The sequence below is a fragment of the Barbus barbus genome (assembly GCF_936440315.1).
Source record: "Barbus barbus genome assembly, chromosome: 29".
Lineage (NCBI taxonomy): Eukaryota > Metazoa > Chordata > Actinopteri > Cypriniformes > Cyprinidae > Barbus > Barbus barbus.
In genome coordinates, this window is record NC_136757.1 from 21,197,259 (window position 1) to 21,217,169 (window position 19,911).

Sequence of the window (19,911 nt, forward strand, 5' to 3'; positions counted from 1 at the left end):
CTCAGACGTCTTCAGGAAAAGGGCTACCAAGCCACTTCTGAACCAGAGACAACGTCAGAAGCGTCTTACCTGGGCTGTGGAGAAAAAGAACTGGACTGTTGCTCAGTGGTCCAAAGTCCTCTTTTCAGATGAAAGTAAATTTTGCATTTCATTTGGAAATCAAGTTCCCAGAGTCTGGAGAGGCACAGAATCCATGTTGCTTGAAGTCCAGTGTGAAGTTTCCAAAGTCTGTGATGATTCGGGCTGCCATGTCATCTGCTGGTGTTGGTCCACTGTGTTTTCTGAAGTCCACAGTCAACGCAGCCATCTACCAGGAAATTTTAGAGCACTTCATGCTTCCTTCTGCTGACAAGCTTTATGGAGATGCTGATTTCATTTTCCAGCAGGACTTGGCACCTGCCCACACTGCCAAAGGCACCAAAAGCTGGTTCAATGACCATGGTGCTACTGTGCTTGATTGGTCAGCAAACTCGCCTGACCTGAACCCCATAGAGAATCTATGAGGTATTGTCAAGAGGAAGATGAGAGACACCAGACCCAACAATGCAGATGACCTGAAGGCCACTATCAAAGCAACCTGGGCTTCCATACCACCTCAGCAGTGCCACAGGCTGATTGCCTCCATGCCACGCCGCATTGATGCAGTAATTCATGTAAAAGGAGGCCCAACCAAGTATTGAGTGCATAGAAATGAACATACTTTTCAGAAGCCTGACATTTCTGTTTAAAATATCCTTTTTTTATTGATCTTATGTGATATTCAAATTTTCTGAGACACACTGAATTTTGGGTTTTCATTATCTGTAAGCCATAATCATCAAAATTTAAAGAAATAAAGGCTTGAAATATTTCACTCTGTGTAATGAATCTATATAATATATGGATTTCACGTTCTGAAATGAGTGACAAAAAATATTGACCTTTTTCACGATATTCTATTTTTTTTAGATGTACCTGTAAGCAAAAATTATGTTTTCAAAAAACGTTTAGCTCATCAAGGCTTCAGTTTATTTGATCAAACATAATATTAATGATATATATAGTGATATATTATTACAATTGAAAGTAAATGTTAATAAAATATCATCGCAATTTTAAATTATTAAAAAAATAACTGTTTTATTATTAACCATTACTCCTGTCACATGATTCTTAAGAAATCTTATATGCTGATTTTTGCTACTCAGGAATCATTTATTATTATTAAGCTGTGCTGCTTAATATATTTGTGGAAACCATGATGCATTTTATTTATTCTTTGATGAATGAAAAGTTCAAAAGAGCAACATTTATTTAAAATAGAAATTGCATTTTAATTGTCTTTACTCTTACTTTTGATCAATTTAATCCACATTTGATAAATAACAGGATTAGTTCATATACTATATATACCCATTCCTATCCAAAACGTCATAAAACCATAATTTTTGTTAGTGTTTCTTGTAGTTTTTATATGTAAAATTATTATCAGTTATACTTACACTATCTTCTTTTGCATCATAAAAAAGGTTTAGCCTGACCAACAAGCTGATGCTTTATTTTAAATTCCCTGACTAAAATCTCCATTGCAGAATTTTTCCAGGAGAGGTGTGGCTCTGCTGAATCTGTGTTTTTTTTTTTTCCAGAGGTTTATTTGTTGAAGTTGTGATAGCTACAGGGTCAAATGTTTAAATTGTGACTGTTATGCTGTGTTAGAGCAAAAAGCCAAATGCATGTGTGATGACTGTGATCATTCACAAATCTAGACTTATGATTAACCCAGAAACTCTCTATTTATCACCTCCGCTCCTCTTTTATTCAGTGCAAATAACATTATTGCCACACTTGCGCTTTTTCTGTCTCATCTATTTCAGAACCACCCCTCTCTGCTTTAATATGGAGTGAGAAATTAACACCTCTGAAATTACTTTATTTAACCGTTGGCATCCTCAGGGATGGTTAGCACTTATTAAAGTTAATCAGAAATGTTTCACACGGCTCACTCTGGAATTGAATTTCCCTTCCTGCCTCTTCAGTTGTGTCAGTGTCGAGCGAGGCGCCATCCAAATGGCAGCTGCTCCAGGGACTCCTAACATTTATCAGTTGATCAGGCCTTAGAGAGCCGTGAAGTTGGAGATCCTTTCACCCCCGGCTCCAGTGCCAGCCAGTCATGTGGTGGCTGAGGATGATGGGGGACGGATGGAGCCATAAGGGCAGGGTGGCAGATGATGCACTCATGATGAAGGTCCCCCCTCTGAGGGGCAAGCTGCTACAGAGCTCATTTAAGCAGAAAACACACACTCACAGTATATCGGACTTGTCATACAGTTATACATCACATTTTCCGTCTACACAGGAACTGTGGGAGGTCTCTAGACTGATTTGTAAAACAGAAATTTCTTTAAAAAGAAAAATAATCAATATTTTTAAATGAAGATACTTTTTTTAGCTTTTTATTTAGAAAAGGGTAAAAACAAACATTGCAACTTAATAGAGCTCGTTGCATGATTAGATAAAGAAATGTAATTTATGATAATATAAACATTTATGATGGTAATTTACATAATTTGTGTGTACACAGTATTATTTTAGCATTAACTAAAGATGTAAAAAAAATATAAAAATAATAAAGATGTAAAACAAATATTGTATATGTGTCTAAATGCTCTAAATAATCATTCAATTTTCTTTAGCTCTTTTAGAAGAAGCAAGAACCAAGCTCTTTCTATAATTAATTAAGAAATAATTTAGTATAACTGGTGATAAATGATAATTTATGATAAATCTGTTTGTCACATTTAAAATAATATCATTAATAATAATAAATAATAAATAATAATATAAATAATAAATTACGATACATTTAAATTTATAAAGATATTTATGAGTTGTATTCACTTGTTTATATTTTATTTTTGTCTTTAGCTTTTTTATAAAATAAAAAAACATTGCAATTGAACCAAGCTCTTTGTATTATTACATAATAATTATAATTTATACAATAATTTATAGCTGGTGGTGATCAATGTTAATTTATTATTTTCATAGTAAGGTTTCAGCATCAAGTAAGATTCTAAAATAATAGCAATGTAATGAAGAATATAAATATGCAATTAAGTAAAATATTGCACACTTAAATGAATATATTCCAATATTTAGGGGTTATATTCACTGGTTTATACTAGATTTTTGTAAATGTGACATTTTTCTTTAGCTCTTTACTTATTTTTTATTCTTTCATTTTAAATGTATGCTTTCAAATATTTGTATCCTTGAAACAAACAACTTCTTATATCTTTAGATGGTTGGTTTGAGAGTAAAACCATCATTCAACAAATCTAACTGCCTAATATTTTAATGAATCCAGGACATGACAAAGGCTGTTAACTGAGAAACTAGGTCAGTACTGGTTTATCCTGATAATGTTTGTTAATGTTACGAATAAAAGTTATCATACAGTGATATTGAGAAGACAGAAGTTTTATTAGGGATGCACAATATACTGGCGTACAAAATGGTGTATATATATATATATATATATATATATATATATATATATATATATATATATATATATATATATATATATATATAACACCATGGTACTGAGTGATTCCAAGATGAAGGTAATACTTAGAAGTACTTGGGAAAACAGCCATTAAGCTGAATCCACACATTAGTCCTGATGCCCAAGAAGGCACTTTGAGGTCAGCGATGATTTAATCATTTCTTAGTAATATGGTTGCATTTCTGTAGCCTGAACCACCCTCTCTGTACCAAACGGATCATGTTTTCTTGTACTTGGCTCTCTCTGAGGCAGCTCATTCCTGTATGCAGTGTGAAAGTGGGGCAGGGACCAGACTAGGCAGCTGTGTACTAGAGGTTTGAAAGAAAAGTCTCTTGTGTATCCAAACAGATGTGGCTTGTTTGGCTGTGGTTGGACTGTTTCAGGCCAGTGTTGCAAATTAAAGCTACAGAGGAACATTTAGAATAAAAGATGTATGATTTGTGATGTGATGCTGGGCAGTTTAGATGGTAATATAGCAGACTGTATGTTAGCAGATAATATGTAATTTTAGTAACTTGCTCTATTCTTTTTCTATTCTATCTGTTTTCTTTTTATTTATTATATAGTTAAAAAACCTTGCTATGTGTACTGTTAGGCTAACTGAGATTTGTCATAGCACTTGCATATTGCTCGTTTGTTGATTTTGATTGCTTCTATTGTCCTCGTTTGTAAGTCACTTTGGCTAAATGTAAATGTTATTTTATTATCGGCTTGATTGATTCTACAGTTCTGGCTGGGGATGCCAAATCTTGCCCTGCGCTTGCGAGAGAAGATCTCTCCTCAGTGGCCTTGAGCACGGTGCTGCAGATAGCAGCTGGATCATCTTTGGGAACCAGGCTTGATTCCTCCAGAGAGGGGCCACGAGGAGGAGAGAGCATTTTGTTTTCCTGATTCGCCTGATAACCTGGGGTAGCAGGGCGATCAGAGGCATACAGACGGGTGTTGGGCCAATCGTGGGCCAGAGCATCCTGCTGCTTTGAAAAATAAGTTGGGCAGTGACAGTTGTCTCCGGAGGCGAAGAGTGACCAAATGATCTGAACCGTCTGGGGAGGTAGATTCCATTCCCCTGGAGCTACATTGTTCCTTGACAACATATCCGCTCCTTGGTTCAGTCTGCCCGGCACATGAACCGCTCACAGTGAGAGGAGTTCTTTCTGTGCCCAAAGCAGGAGACGTTGAGTCATCCTGTGAAGGGGACATGACCTGAGGCCGCCTTGGTGGTTGATGTAGGCCACCACCGTTGTGTTGTCCAACCGGTTTAGGATGTGATGCCCTTTTAAGGCTGGCAGGAAGGTCTTTAGGGCCAGACAAACAGCCATCATTTCGAGGCAGTTGATATGTTTGTGGGTCGACCAGGAGCTGTACACCGGGTTGCCCTCGTACAGAGTACCACAGCCTGAGCTGGAGGCATCTGTCGTGATCACCTTCCTTCTGGAGGTCGTCGCCAAATATACGCCTGATTGAAACAGGCGAGGAGTTGTCCAAGGGGCCACAGCTTTGAGGCAGCGATAGGTTACCTTGACATGCGTGGGACGAAACGCAAGCTTTTAGCCAATATTGAAGGGGCTGTCTGCATAGCAGGTCGACCAGGAGCCGTACGCTGAGTTGCCCTCGTACAGAGCGCTCCAGCCTGAGATGGAGGCAGCCATGAGGCCAAGCATCCTCTGAAATGCTTTGAGGGGACGCAAAGCCCCCAGATTGAAAGACGCTGCCATTCGTTGGACAGTCATGGAACGTTTCGGTGTATTTTTATAGAGAAGTCCAGTTTTAGGCCATGGTCTTTTATACTGTAAAAGATTTAATCATTTCGTTTACCTGTAACCAAATACATTCCATTAAACAGAAAGAGGATTGTAATTGTTCTCAGATCTGTATGAAGGTGCTTTGTGTATTAAGTGTTGTTTTGTTTTTTTGTAGGGACATGCTGATCTCTGACTTGGATTTGGCCATGACGTACACAGAGGTGTGTGAAGAGGTCAGAACGATGTGTGGGGTCAGAAAGGAGATGCCAATTACACTCAAGTGGATTGATGATGAAGGTGCGTATGACCTTTGAACTTTTGCTGACGTGACATCAGCAGAATAGAAAAGTTTATTAAGAAGAACAAGAGAGTATAGTTTTATTAAAGATTACAAAGTTTAGAATAATGCACAAATTAATCGTTCACTATAAGACAAGGAACATGCATAAAAAAAGATTAATTTAGATTTTGTTAACTTTAGCCTTAATGGCAGTGCCTGTTATTTATTAAGTCACCTTGGATATAAACATCAACTAAATCAGACATTTTACAAAGTTTTGATACCAGGGACCCCTAAATATAATGATTTCCTTGCAAGGACCCCTACATAAAATATAAAGAATTTACATTTATGATTTATATTTTATTGTAATAAATATCAATTATTTATATTTTACTTAAAAAAACGTTTTTCTCTGAACCTGGCAGTGTTGTTATTGTTAACTAAAACTAAACCTATTAATTCATTTTCTTTATTTGAAATAAATATTAGATAAAAAAACTGAGATGAAACTAAGAAATCATGCCTTTTTAAGTAACTCAAATAAAATAAATGTAAGAAATACTAACATTTTTAAGACTAAAACAGAAACAAAAATAAATTAAATACAACCCGAATTCCGGAAATGTTGGGACATGTTTTAAATTTGAATAAAATGAAGACTAAAATAATTTCAAATCACATGAGCCAATATTTTATTCACAATAGAACATGGATAACATAACAAATGTTTAAACTGAGAAATTTTAAAATTTTATGCACAAAATGAGCTAATTTCAAATTTAATGCCTGCTACAGGTCTCAAAATAATTGGGACGGGGGCATGTTTACCATGGTGTAGCATCTCCTCTTCTTTTCAAAACAGTTAGAAGATGTCAGGGCAGGGGCGGACTGGGGCCAAAAAGTGGCCCTGGACTTTTTGGCACAGAGCGGCCCACCAAACCCGGTCCGCAACACACCGCACCACTCAATAAATGACCGGCATACTTCTTTACATTACATTTTTTATGAGGGACAGTTTAATATCACTAAAGTTAAATACCTATATTATCAGTCCATATGACACAATGCTCTGGTATCGTCTAAGACTTGAATAGTGTAGAATGTGGACTGTTTTTATGGTGCCTTTCTATTGGTCTTATACAGTATTTGTCCTTTTGCAGGAGCTTGACATCTATCATTTTAAGGAATAGAGCCCCAATTTTGGAAAAGAGTATGCAAATTATTTTGATAATGAAAAATACAGTGAAATATATAATGTTACAATTTAAAATAGCTGTCTTTTATGTGAATGTATAGTAAAATAATTGATTGCTGTGGTCAAAGCTGAATTTTCAGCATCATTACTCCAGTCTTCAGTGTCACATGATCCTTCAGAAATCATTCTAATATGCTGATTTGCTGCTCAAGAAACATTTCTGATTATAATGAATGTTGAAAACTGTTGTGCTGCACAATATTGTTGTGGAAAATGTGATACGATTCAGTCTTGGGTAAGATTAAAAAATATATAAATATTTTTCTTCAACAAGGTTGCATTAAATTGATTTAAGTGACGGTAAAGGTATTTACACTTATTACGAAGTACTTATATTTCAAATAAATGCTGTTCTTTAACTGAGAACCATTATACCAATAATAAAAACCATTATTAATAATTGATCACAAATAATAACTGATAATAATTAAGCAGCAAATTAAGCAGCATTAAAATTATTTCTGAAGGGACACTGAAGACTGGAGTAATGATGATGAAAATTCACCTTTGATCACAGAAATAAATGACATTTTAAAATATCCTAAATAGAAAACTACTATTTTAAGTGTAATATTTCATAATATTATTGCTTTTTACAGTATTTGTGATCAAATAAATTAAATCATCTTTCAAATAAATAAACAAATAGCCTAAATTATTTCATACTTTTAACCACCTAATGCATGTGTGAATTAATAAGAAAATTATATTTTTATTAAGCCTATAATATAAATCACTTTCCAATGCACAGCACTCGAAAGCAAAAGTCTTCAGATTTACAATGTTCTAGAGTAAGATTGAGAATAATTTTTATAGATGAAATCATGGAAGAAAGCCAGAGATATACATGAACTCTTATCTCATGTCTGATGAAAACTGCTATATTATGTAGGCTACATTGTGACGAATAACGTAAATGGCATTAAAATCTGAGAAATTTGAAAAGGCCAGTAGTAGTTTGCATTCCTGAAAATTAATGTCTTTCGTTTAACATATTTTTTTTTTTTTTTTAATCGTGAACGGTTGGCAAATATTGCTGAAATGTTTAGCTGCTTACATCTTACCTCAGCTCGCATTCAAGTCGCTCGCAGCTCAGCCTCTGTGAATGGTAAATCCGCCTTCTTTGATTTGATTGGCTATTTCAAACATTTTGACATTGACAAGCGTTTTTGAGCCGCTGTACTGAGCCGGAGTACACTACATTAATTAGGCCACGTGGGCCATTCGTCTGGGCCGATGGAAGGATAGCTTGTACTAGCTTTTACTACAGTTCATTGTTTATGTATATTTACGCAACGGGCCAGCCCACATTGTACAGCGGCCCACCGGGAAAACTCCTGGTGCTCCAGATGGCCAGCCCGCCACTGCTTCTGGGCATAGAGGTTATGAGTTTCTGGAGTTTTAGTGTTGGAATTTGGTCCCATTCTTGTCTGATATAGGTTTCCAGCTGCTGAAGAGTTTGTGGTCGTCTTTAATGTAGTTTTCATTTAATGATGCACCAAATGTTCTCTATAGGTGAAAGATCTGAACTGCAGGCAGGCCAATTCAGCACCCGGACTCTTCTACTACGAAGCCATGTTGTTGTAATAGCTGCTGTATGTGGTTTTGCATTGTCCTGCTGAAATACACAAGGCCTTCCCTGAAATAGACGTCATCTGGAGGGGAGCATATGTTGCTTTAAAACCTTTATATACCTTTCAGCATTCATAATGCCTTCCAAAACATGCAAGCTGCCCATGCAGGATGCACTTATGCACCCCCATACCATCAGAGATGCTGGCTTTTGAACTGAACGCTGATAACATGCTGGAAGGTCTCCCTCCTCTTTAGCCGGAGGACACGGCGTCCGTGATTTCCAACAAGGATGTCTTCGGCCTTATCCCTTACGCACAGAGATTTCTCCAGTTTCTCTCTGAATCTTTTGATGATGTTATGCACTGTCGATGATGAGATTTGCAAAGCCTTTGCAATTTCACATTGAGGAACGTTGAATTAAAATATTCCACAATCTTTTACACACTCTTTAACAGATTGGAGAGCCTCTGCCCATCTTTACTTCTGAGCGACTCTGCCTCTCTAAGACATCCCTTTTATAGCTAATCATGTTATAGACCTGATGTCAATTAACTTAATTAGTTGCTAGATGTTCTCCCAGCTGAAACTTTTCAAAATGTCTTGCTTTTTCAGCCCTTTGTTGCACCCGTGCCAACTTTTTTGAGACCTGTAACAAGCATCAAATTTGAAATGAGCTCATTTAGTGGATACAATTTCTCCGTTTAAACATTTATGTTCTCCATGTTCTATTGTGAATAAGATATTGGCTCATGTGATTTGACAGTCTTTTAGTTTTCATTTTATTCAAATAAAAAAAAATGTCCCAACATTTCCGGAATTCAGGTTGTATAAAAAATTAACTTAAAATTTAAAAGAAAACTGAATATATAAAATAAAAGCCAATTCAAAATACAAATAAATACTATAGTAAATAATACTAAAAAAAGACCTTGCCCCAACTCCCAGTTTGAATACCCCTGAGACAAATATCAACTATAAATGTTGAGTATATTTGTAATTTAGAGAGAAAACACTTTTAAAGATTTACTTCACCAGAAGCAATATTGCCACATATTGCCTCTTGATATTTTAGAGTAGTTTTTTTAATGTTCCCATTTTCCTTGTTGTCTTGTTTTTAAGGAGACCCGTGTACCATCTCATCCCAGATGGAGCTGGAGGAAGCATTCCGGATCTACAGCCGGAACCGGTGCTCCGGACTCCTTTTGCATGGTACTCATTCACTCAAAACATCTGAAATAAATCTATTTTCCCCTCATTTATTCAATTTTCAATTGTTCTAGTAGCAGAATTACTTATTTGTATTTTTATCCATCTATTTATAAAGAACTGAATGCAAAATGAAACCACACAGCAGAAATCCACCAAACCACTCTATCACGTGTACGCTACACAACTAAAGCACTTGATAAAAATCAGTTTTCTTCAGAAAATTGAGTATTCGCAATTTAGCATATTTGCTGGCCCCATGTCCATGAATAGATGAAACCACAGGACTGAGTCACACTCATGTCTCTTTGTCTTTCTCTCTTTGTTTAGTATTCCCAAGCATTCCTGAAAAGCCTGGTATGCCGTGCCCAGGAGAGGACAGTAAGTCAAAAGTATTGCCATTTTCAACCTTTTTCATGTGTACTTTTGTGCTGATCTAGTTTAAAATGTCCATTCTCTCTTCTACAGTCACTCAATACAGGAAACGGATTTACAACAATCTCTTTAAAATCTTTTGGTCTGTGCATTTACTATTTCCCCTTTGGCTTGTTTAACAGCTCACTGAACACATTGAGGGTACAAACTTCTTTTAATTTATGACTTTGTGTTGTTAACAGAATAGTTATTTGAAACATTTACTCACCCTGATGTCGTTTCAAAATATGTGTTTGAAATGACAAGACGAAGAGTAAATGACATAATTGTTATTTTAAGGTGAATTAAGGTCTTGTAAAAGGGTAATAGATTCCGTTTTATTGTCTTCAATGTAAGATTGTATGGTGCAAAACATGGCATCTCTCATTGGGAGCGTATAGTACTCTGGTAACTGCACAGTAATCCTGTGTTAATGTGCACTTTTACTGCCCTGAAGGCCAGACGGGGCAGAACTGCTGAGGCAGGACCTTGTACACAGTAGGGCCGCATCTTTCTGAAAGCATTATGAATTCACGATAATCCACGCCTATGGCACAGGCATGATAGATGCCATCCATGTCATTTGTGTGTGAGAGGGAGAGTTGTGTGCTGCTGTCTCATAGCGTTAGTGCTAAATTTTATTAATGGTTCCATGGTGAATGTGCTTATGTGTGTCTATGAGGGTACATCAGTGTGTGTGTGTGTGTGTGTGTGTGTTTTGGAGCCTTTTTGCTTTGCATACAAATGAAAGTACCTTGCATTTCTGGTCTTTGTCTGAATGATGTCTTTAGTATGGTATGAATGTAATCTTGTGTAGTTTAGACATGAGAAGAGTTGGTGTGACCCGCTTTGACTGCTGTTCTGTAGGTACGTAATGACTTGTGACAGGCTGTTAACTTTTCTGTCTGCGTTTGTTTCTGTTCTGGCCCACTTTTTTCTCTCCTTGTCAGCAGTTTGTGCAACATTTGTTGTTGTTGGGTGCTTTCTCAGAGGAGGCAGGAGAGGCAGTGCCTCATAAAATGTGGTTGAGAACATTATTGACAGCATAAATAAAACAAATATATTACGAGATCAAACAGTGTTCAAAGTAAAAAAATTCTGAAGTGACGATTAATCGCAATAAAACCAAAATCTTGATATGGTTTAGTGTGATTGTGAAGTCTCCTAGGCTGTGATTTAATTAAATAAATATATGCACTGCATGTTTCAGAGTGAAGCGTGGCACTGTGTTCTTTTACACATGAGCAGCTCATGATCTGGTGTGTCAGAGCAGCTCGGATCTCAGTAAACGCTGCTACATGTGAACTCATCTCTGCATGTGCTCTAAGTTTGGTTTGTTTGTAACGTGCATTTGGGAACGTAACACATCCTCCCAAACTTGTAATGAGGAGCACTTACAAATTTATACATACAAAATGTTAAAAGTATTGGTTGCTTGTTGGTGATGTAAGGTGTTTAACCCAGATTCCACGTGAACATCAAATGTAATTTATTAGACAAAAACCCCTGAAGGGACTTTGCCTCCTCGTTTCAGATGTCCAGCATACACCACTGATGCATGATGCAGCGGTGCTGAACAGCGAATCAAAGCGACTGCGTGATTTGACAGTATAAAGACCTCAGGTTCAGCTGCCTACTGTTGTGTGGAATTGTTCTGGGCTTATTACTATGCAAGGTTAGTTATTCACGTCGTGCATGAAAGCTCAGTAACCTGGAGCTGCTCTCCTACCGTGTTGTAGGCACAAAGAATTATAACCTTTTATTCAGGTATAATCTGCAATAACATAATTGTAATTTTTGGGTGAACTGTTGTTTTAAAGCCACAATAATATCACTCTGCAGCGTTCCTTGTGTGCTGGTGGTTGTTGACACGGCTGAGAGTCAGTGTAAGGAAGACATATCTTCAGATAACTGCGCTCAGTCTCTCCGCTGAGATGTGTAGGAGGGGTCCCTGTCAGTTTAATCACTGATCTCAAAGTCTTCTCAGGGTTTTCACGGCTGTCTCTTGAGTGCTTTGATTCTCTCAGTGGTTGCGAACATTCACTTTTTGTTTAACATCAAAAACTGGATTATTTCAGAGAGGTAGTAATTCACACTGCACATTGACTGTCTTTTTCACTTTTTTCTCCCCACATTTTTATTTCTTTTAAATAAGACAATGAATAATATAATTAGTTAATTATTTTAAAGGGCACATATTTTTTACTTTTGTAATTATTATTTATTAATTTCCTTGATTTTATATGCAAATAATCTCTGTTATGAGTGTTTGACCTTACCAGGACAGTGGAAATTACTGAATACAGATTTACAGAAATTACTAAAACTGATATTAGGCTATTTTCCAATTTATCAACATCTCTGAATATTGTATATTGGCTGATACTGGACATTTTTACTTATAGAGTCCCTTATTTTTGCATATAAATGACCCTTTTTGTCATCTAATGCTGACTTAAAGTCAAAATGAATATCCTTTTTTCCTACTGCACATTAAAATGTTTTGATCCCTAATTTATTTATTTATTTATTTATTTATTTATTTATTTATATGTAGGATTTTTGAAATATTTTTTCATATATATACACTCACTTAAAGGATTATTAGGAACACCATACTAATACTGTGTTTGACCCCCTTTCGCCTTCAGAACTGCCTTAATTCTACGTGGCATTGATTCAACAAGGTGCTGAAAGCATTCTTTAGAAATGTTGGCCCATATTGATAGGATAGCATCTTGCAGTTGATGGAGATTTGTGGGATGCACATCCAGGGCACGAAGCTCCCGTTCCACCACATCCCAAAGATGCTCTATTGCGTTGAGATCTGGTGACTGTGGGGGCCATTTTAGTACAGTGAACTCATTGTCATGTTCAAGAAACCAATTTGAAATGATTCGAGCTTTGTGACATGGTGCATTATCCTGCTGGAAGTAGCCATCAGAGGATGGGTACATGGTGGTCATAAAGGGATGGACATGGTCAGAAACAATGCTCAGGTAGGCCGTGGCATTTAAACGATGCCCAATTGGCACTAAGGGGCCTAAAGTGTGCCAAGAAAACATCCCCCACACCACCACCACCAGCCTGCACAGTGGTAACAAGGCATGATGGATCCATGTTCTCATTCTGTTTACACCAAATTCTGACTCTACCATCTGAATGTCTGAACAGAAATCGAGACTCATCAGACCAGGCAACATTTTTCCAGTCTTCAACCGTCCAATTTTGGTGAGCTCGTGCAAATTGTAGCCTCTTTTTCCTATTTGTAGTGGAGATGAGTGGTACCCGGTGGGGTCTTCTGCTGTTGTAGCCCATCCGCCTCAAGGTTGTGCGTGTTGTGGCTTCACAAATGCTTTGCTGCATACCTCGGTTGTAACGAGTGGTTATTTCAGTCAAAGTTGCTCTTCTATCAGCTTGAATCAGTCGGCCATTCTCCTCTGACCTCTAGCATCAACAAGGCATTTTCGCCCACACGACTGCCGCATACTGGATGTTTTTCCCTTTTCACACCATTCTTTGTAAACCCTAGAAATGGTTGTGCGTGAAAATCCCAGTAACTGAGCAGATTGTGAAATACTCAGACCGGCCCGTCTGGCACCAACAACCATGCCACGCTAAAATTGCTTAAATCACCTTTCTTTCCCATTCTGACATTCAGTTTGGAGTTCAGGAGATTGTCTTGACCAGGACCACACCCCTAAATGCATTGAAGCAACTGTCATGTGATTGGTTGATTAGATAATTGCATTAATGAGAAATTGAACAGGTGTTCCTAATAATCCTTTAGGTGAGTGAATATATATATACAAACTGGGACTCGAACTCGGGACGCCCGTAGCACAACAGTGCTATAGGCATGTCAGCACATTGTCCACAAGGCTATCGGCGCTGACATTTAATTTTTAAATTAATATATAATTTTCTGAAGAAAGTGTTTGTTTGTGAAGTGGTTGCTATGTGGTTGCTTACAGAGCCAAATGAAGAGAGCCTCTATGATGTGGTCACTCAGATCTTTTTTTTTTTTTTTTTACTGTAAATTCTATTGTAAGTATCTTCGTCTAATTTATCGTCCACCATGCAACTGACTTAGAAACATAAAAGCAGGCCTTTCAGCACGAGTTGAGGTATCATTCATATCCGTGCACTGTAAATGGCAAAATGTAGTACTTTGAGTTAGGGTTTGTTCAAATTACCACTAATTAGCAAACAGTCCCTGCCATTATCAGACACTCCATCCCCCGTCCTCCTCTTCCCCTCCTCCTCATTCACCACACACTAAGCTCTTTCACCATCCACACAGACGCTCCGTTCCAGTCACCCTCCCGCTCCGTGCCGTGTTTTTCACAAAGCCCCTCAGCTGTTTGCCACCAGCTCTCTGGGGACCCAGCTACACCCTGACGAAAGGATGAGAGAGGGAGAGAGAGAGAACGGAGAGTGAAATAATAGAGAGGAGAGACGAAGAGTGCAGAGCAGAGCCAGGCACTGTAGCAAAACATCCGTCTGTGTTGCAGGAACTCCCTCCTTTTGTCTGTGCCATCCATCTCAATTAAGGCTTCTTGCAGAGCCGCCCGGTCCTGTAGAAACATCCCTCCATCTATCCATCCATCTATCCAGGACACAGCCTATATAAGGACAGCCAGCTGTAACAACTGCACGCAGGGAGCGACAGAACGGCAGGGAGGGGGAGAAATAATTAAATAAATCACAAGGAAGAGGAGAGATTGAGCGAACAGAGGAGACCGCGAGGGAGGAGGGGATGTAGCCGGTGCGTCGTTGGAGGCTGCCAGGGGAAATGTGCTGAAACGAGCAGAAAACAGGAAGATACCGGTGAGCACTACACCATTGAGATCTCTTCCATTTGCTGTCTACCCCATTTCACCGCCGCTGTCTTTGTGTGTGGATGTGATTGACATTTGAGCTAGCGTAACCAAGTGTGTCCAGCCTTTGTGCATGCATGCGTGTTTGATGCATTCTGTTTATTTTCATCACACCTGCAGTGATTTGATGGCCCGTCGTCCATGCCAGGCTCGGGTTTGAACCCGTTTGGCGAGTGCGGCAGCGTTGCGTGCGGGTGTATGTGTGTGCGATTTGCCTACCTGGCATGTTTTAGTCAGAGGTCCAGAGAGCAGCTAGCATCCTTTCATTTAGCTTTCACACACAAAGGAAGACACACACTCTCTACCTCTTGGACCCGATGCATCCTAAGAAGGCTGACGGTATGTGAGCGGTATCATATCATCTCAAGATCTCGGGTGATTGTGTGCATATTTTCTTTTCAGATGTGTCACTGATGTGTTTGTGGCCACTAATGAAAGGAAATGTGCAGTTTTGACTGTCGACTCTGAACGGGTGGTAGTTATGTCATTATGAACGATTTCAGCCTCGTTTTCCGAAGAGGGTGGTTAAAATAGATGCTCATGCATTATTTAAGTCTGACTGACATAATTAGCGAGATGTCAGTTATCCACCACCTCTTGGCTGCGATGCACCCAAACACGAGGCTCTGCATCCTTCCCACAAGGAGTCACATTCTAGACTCTTGCATTAGTTTGTTTCTGGGGAAATAACAAAGGGGAATTGTGCTCTGCTGGAACGCTGATACTGTTTTTGTGTGACATTAGAGTTGATTTTCTACCAGAAGTATACCAGCAGACACACCAGGGGTCGGGTTGAGCCTGCTTTCAGATGCATGGAGGGTCCGTTTGGGATCTTTGGCTCATTGGTCACTGTTTGGTGTTTGGTTGGTCACCGATCTGTCCTTGGTGTTTCAGACCAATAAAGTAGCCAAAAGCAGTAGTTTTAGAGTCGTTTGTGTGTTGAATGCTGCTCGATGTTGCTGTTTTTAGTTACAGTGACTGTGTTGGAATGTCATATGATCCACCTGTTCCAATATTGATCGGCAATAAATCCAAATATGGCCACTGCAGCACACCAACGCCTGCTCGGGAGAACCCTGATGATGTGACGTAAATACCTTCTAACAAATCTATGAAGGGTTATTGATAAGTTTAGAGATCTTTGATGGCGGTTCAGTTCTGAGTAGGGATATTTACAGTTTGGTCAATTCAGATGTGAAGCTGTGTCTTCAAGGAATTTGGCTAATTATTATGCATGCAACAAATGCGTGATATTGGCTCTTTGAATACTGATTGACTTCACATTCAGTTCTCCTTCACATTTCAGTCTCATTAGCTAGTTGCCATGATATGAATATGTCATGGTTTTCAATTAATATTTGGCTTTTAACCAATAGAGCGGTGGTGCTCAACCAGGGGGTCTCTGCTAACTTTTAAGGGTGAGTTTATTTAAAATGATTTAAAATAAAGACAAAACAAGCATTACAATTTTAAAAATCATTATTCAGTAAATCATGAATAGCTGGAACAGTCATGGGGCCAACAGTCAACAGAAGCATGTTGAGAGCCAATGATAGAGTAGACAGGAAAGTGCAGGGTCAAATAGAGATGGAAAGGGTTCGTAGCCAGATTTGCACCAGTGTCATCTTGAACAAGTCCTCTTAAACTCCTCCAGCCATTCTCGCTAGCTTAATCAAGCTTCACCAGAAAGAACTTCATTCAATCTGCAGTTTTATCATCTCTCTGGTCCACTAGCTAGATTAGCAGCAAGCCAGCACTAACCAGCACAAGCCAGTCTTGAAATTCCTGCTGGTCTCCGCAGGGTGATGGATCCATCCCCGATTTATCTGGTTCTCCACCATATTGTAAAGTCACTCTAGAGATCATTTACATGAAAGAAAGTCATTTCAATAGTGTAGGTGGATTCCAGCAGTTACAGGATGTGGGCATGTCCAACAACTCCAAAAAAAGTTTCATTTTATGCAAATGACCAGCAACGACCAATAGGAGCAAAGACGGCAGAGCTCACGTGATCCGTCTCCTTTGAGACAGTGTAGGCAAGACGGAGGAGATCTTCATGTTACTGTGAGCGATATCACAGTCATAAATGTTTCGTCTCAGCCCACATATTGCAATAAATAAAAAATGATGTGTGGAAAGTTGCATCAGAAACCGTGGGCATTCCGAAGTGATCTTGATTCATTCATTGATCTTCTTCATATGAAGCATTATTCACTGCTGCAATTGATATTCCTATGCACAATGATCATTTTTGCGGCAACAAGCTGATTTACTGTCAAAAAAAAATGACAGAACTCATTTGTGTTCAGATTTTTTAAAAGCTAGGCCAGTTTGGCAGTCCACTTGAAATCCGCCTACTAGTGACCAACAATACAGTGACCTCCAGCGCTGATGTAGATCGCTTTCTTGCTCGTATAACAAGCATTGAAAGAATGAATCCATTTACATTACATTTATTCATTTAGCTGACGCCTTTATCCAAAGCGACTTACAATTGCTATATGTCAGAGGTCGCACGCCTCTGGAGCAACTAGGGGTTAAGTGTCTTGCTCAGGGACACATTGGTGTCTCACAGTGGATTCGAACCCGGGTCTCTCACACCAAAGGCATGTGTCTTATCCACTGCACCATCACCACCCCAGTCCAAATGTCTGGTTCGCTGTCATTGCATGTGATGTATCTGCAGTTCTCAGTTTAACCTTCTCTTTAGAGTTTAATGGAGGGCAACTGCATTGGAGGTTTCTCACTTCATTCTGCTCTGTTGCGCTCGTGTTTTGTGGCTATTTTAGGATTTAGGTGTAAGAAGGTGCTAGCCTGTTATGTTAGCTGTTGCCGGGTAAGGTTTATTGTCATGGAAATGGCTGTTGAGAGGTAATAAATATGGTGGATCTTCTCAGGAAGACAGATTGCTGTAAAATGGAGAATGTAATGAAGTGTTGAAGACCCCCCCCCCCCTCCTCATTATTTCTATTCCACACTCGTCATTCTTTCATGCTCATTAACTGACTTTCTGACTTCACCCTCCATGGTGCTGTTTTTCTTTCTCTTCCTCGTTCTGTCTATCCATCAGCCCTCTCTAACTGTATTACTAACTCAGCTTATTCTGCTGCGTTTGACCGCCCCTCTTCTCCTCCGCTCGTGATCTTTCAGTTTTTTTGCTCTTCTCTTCCTTCGCTGTTATCGTTCTCTCCCACGCTGGTCACTCTCTTCTGTTCATTATCTGTGCTGCTGTTCTCTACTCCTCCTTTCCACTCCTCCAGCAGCCAGGTTAGATTTCATCAGATGTCCCCCACAGCGAGAAATCTTCCGTACTAAAACATCCACCCTGGAAATGTACACCGGATGTTCGTTATTCAGTGATTAGTCATTTATTGTAGCTGTTCTTACAAATTCTAGTTGTTTTTTGATATATGATTGTTTGTTTCTTCAAATATGGGAACTTTTAGAAATTGAAATCACTTAAAACACACTTTTTTTAAAATTGGTCAGCTAATAATATCCAAGAGTGGGGCATCTGTTTTATTTGATTTAATTTTATTTATGCTGAAAAAAAAATTTACTTGTAAAATTGTAGGATTTACTTGTAAAAATCTTCAACAATTTGCACTAACACATTTTAAGTACATTTTATCAGAATAATTTTATTTTATTTTATTTTTCATTAACCATCATGAACAAATGCCATTTCCTGCACATCAGCATTCATTGTGGAAATCATGGATTACATTTTAAACAGTTGACATTGTAAACAAAATGACTTACCTTTGTCTTGCATAGGCTAATTTTATTGCTAGTGTTTTATTTGTCTTAAATAGAAAATATTCTTTAATTTTTAATTCATAATTTGACAAAATTATAGCTTATTTAGAAATACAATTTTTGGTTTGGTTTATGTTTACTTCACTTTTTCTTTAGATTATTTTAGTTTTAATTAATCATTAAATTAAATGTAATTAATGATTTAATTTTTATGTTCGATTTTTATAGTTTAAGATTGCAAATCTGTGTCGGGACGGCGTAAAACAATAAAAGGTACTAAAGGTACTTTAAAAAATATGTAATGTGACCCATAATGTGTAATGTAATGTGAATGTATTCATTTTTATTTATTATTAGTTGTTAGTAGTTGCTGTTAATGGTTGTTTTCTTATTGTAGTTTAATAAAAAATAAGAAAATGTTTATATTAATAAAAATCCTTAACCCCGTTGAAAAGTTCCAATAGTTGGTATCTTGTATTTAAACTCATATGTTTGTTTCAACACACAGTGCCGCTAGTTCGCAATCTGTTGATTTATACATTACGATTTTTCTTTTGTGGTGTACATGCGTTAAGATGACGACGTTCCAGGTATTTTGAAGAAAATACCTTCTTTAAACATCAATATTAGACGGATAAGTGAAATCCCCCAGATCTACACATGAAATCACCACCAGAAGCAGCCACGATAAGAAAACGGCTTTATCTGAGTTTACAAAGAGTCCAATCCCCCCTTCTCTCTTCGTCATGTGATTCTGCTCATACAATGAAGGACTGAAATGTGGATCAGGCACCAGCAGTGCCCCAAGCCCTGAGCCTAGCTGCTCAAACACCCATCTTAAAATAGACATGCAGACATGCATTCATCCTCTTAGTACTTCTCTTCCCATATCCTCCTGTCCTCTGCCTCTTTCTCTCCTCTCTCCCTCTTTTGTGGTCCAGAACAGTGTTTTCCGGAGTCTTAAGTGGGTGCCAGTGCTTAGTGTTCTGTCCACACAATAACTGGCACAGACCTCTTATCTACTCTCACACAAGCCAAGGACTTCATCTCTCTGTGCTGTATTTTCAGATACCATATTATGATGCAGTAGTTATTCTTCCTAGTTACGTTCCCTAGAACTTCCATCATAAGGATGAATTTTGTGTTCTTTTGGCTAATATATGTATTAAACATATGTAAATGTGAAAAAACTCACGCATAACCAGTTTGTCAGACTTGCGAATAAATAGTTATAGCAACTGAATACTTGT

General features: G+C 38.2%; 1 protein-coding gene across 1 annotated transcript in view; it reads left to right on the forward strand.

Annotated features, from left to right (window-relative positions):
• The window catches only part of LOC306849264 (protein kinase C zeta type-like), a 111,502-nt gene that overhangs the window by 5,725 nt on the left and 85,866 nt on the right, over positions 1 to 19,911 (forward strand). The window contains exons 2-4 of the mRNA XM_079384176.1: positions 5,465 to 5,586; positions 9,522 to 9,611; positions 9,939 to 9,989. Of these exons, the coding sequence (XP_079240302.1) occupies positions 5,465 to 5,586; positions 9,522 to 9,611; positions 9,939 to 9,989 (263 nt within the window). The remainder of the gene's footprint in view (positions 1 to 5,464; positions 5,587 to 9,521; positions 9,612 to 9,938; positions 9,990 to 19,911) is intronic.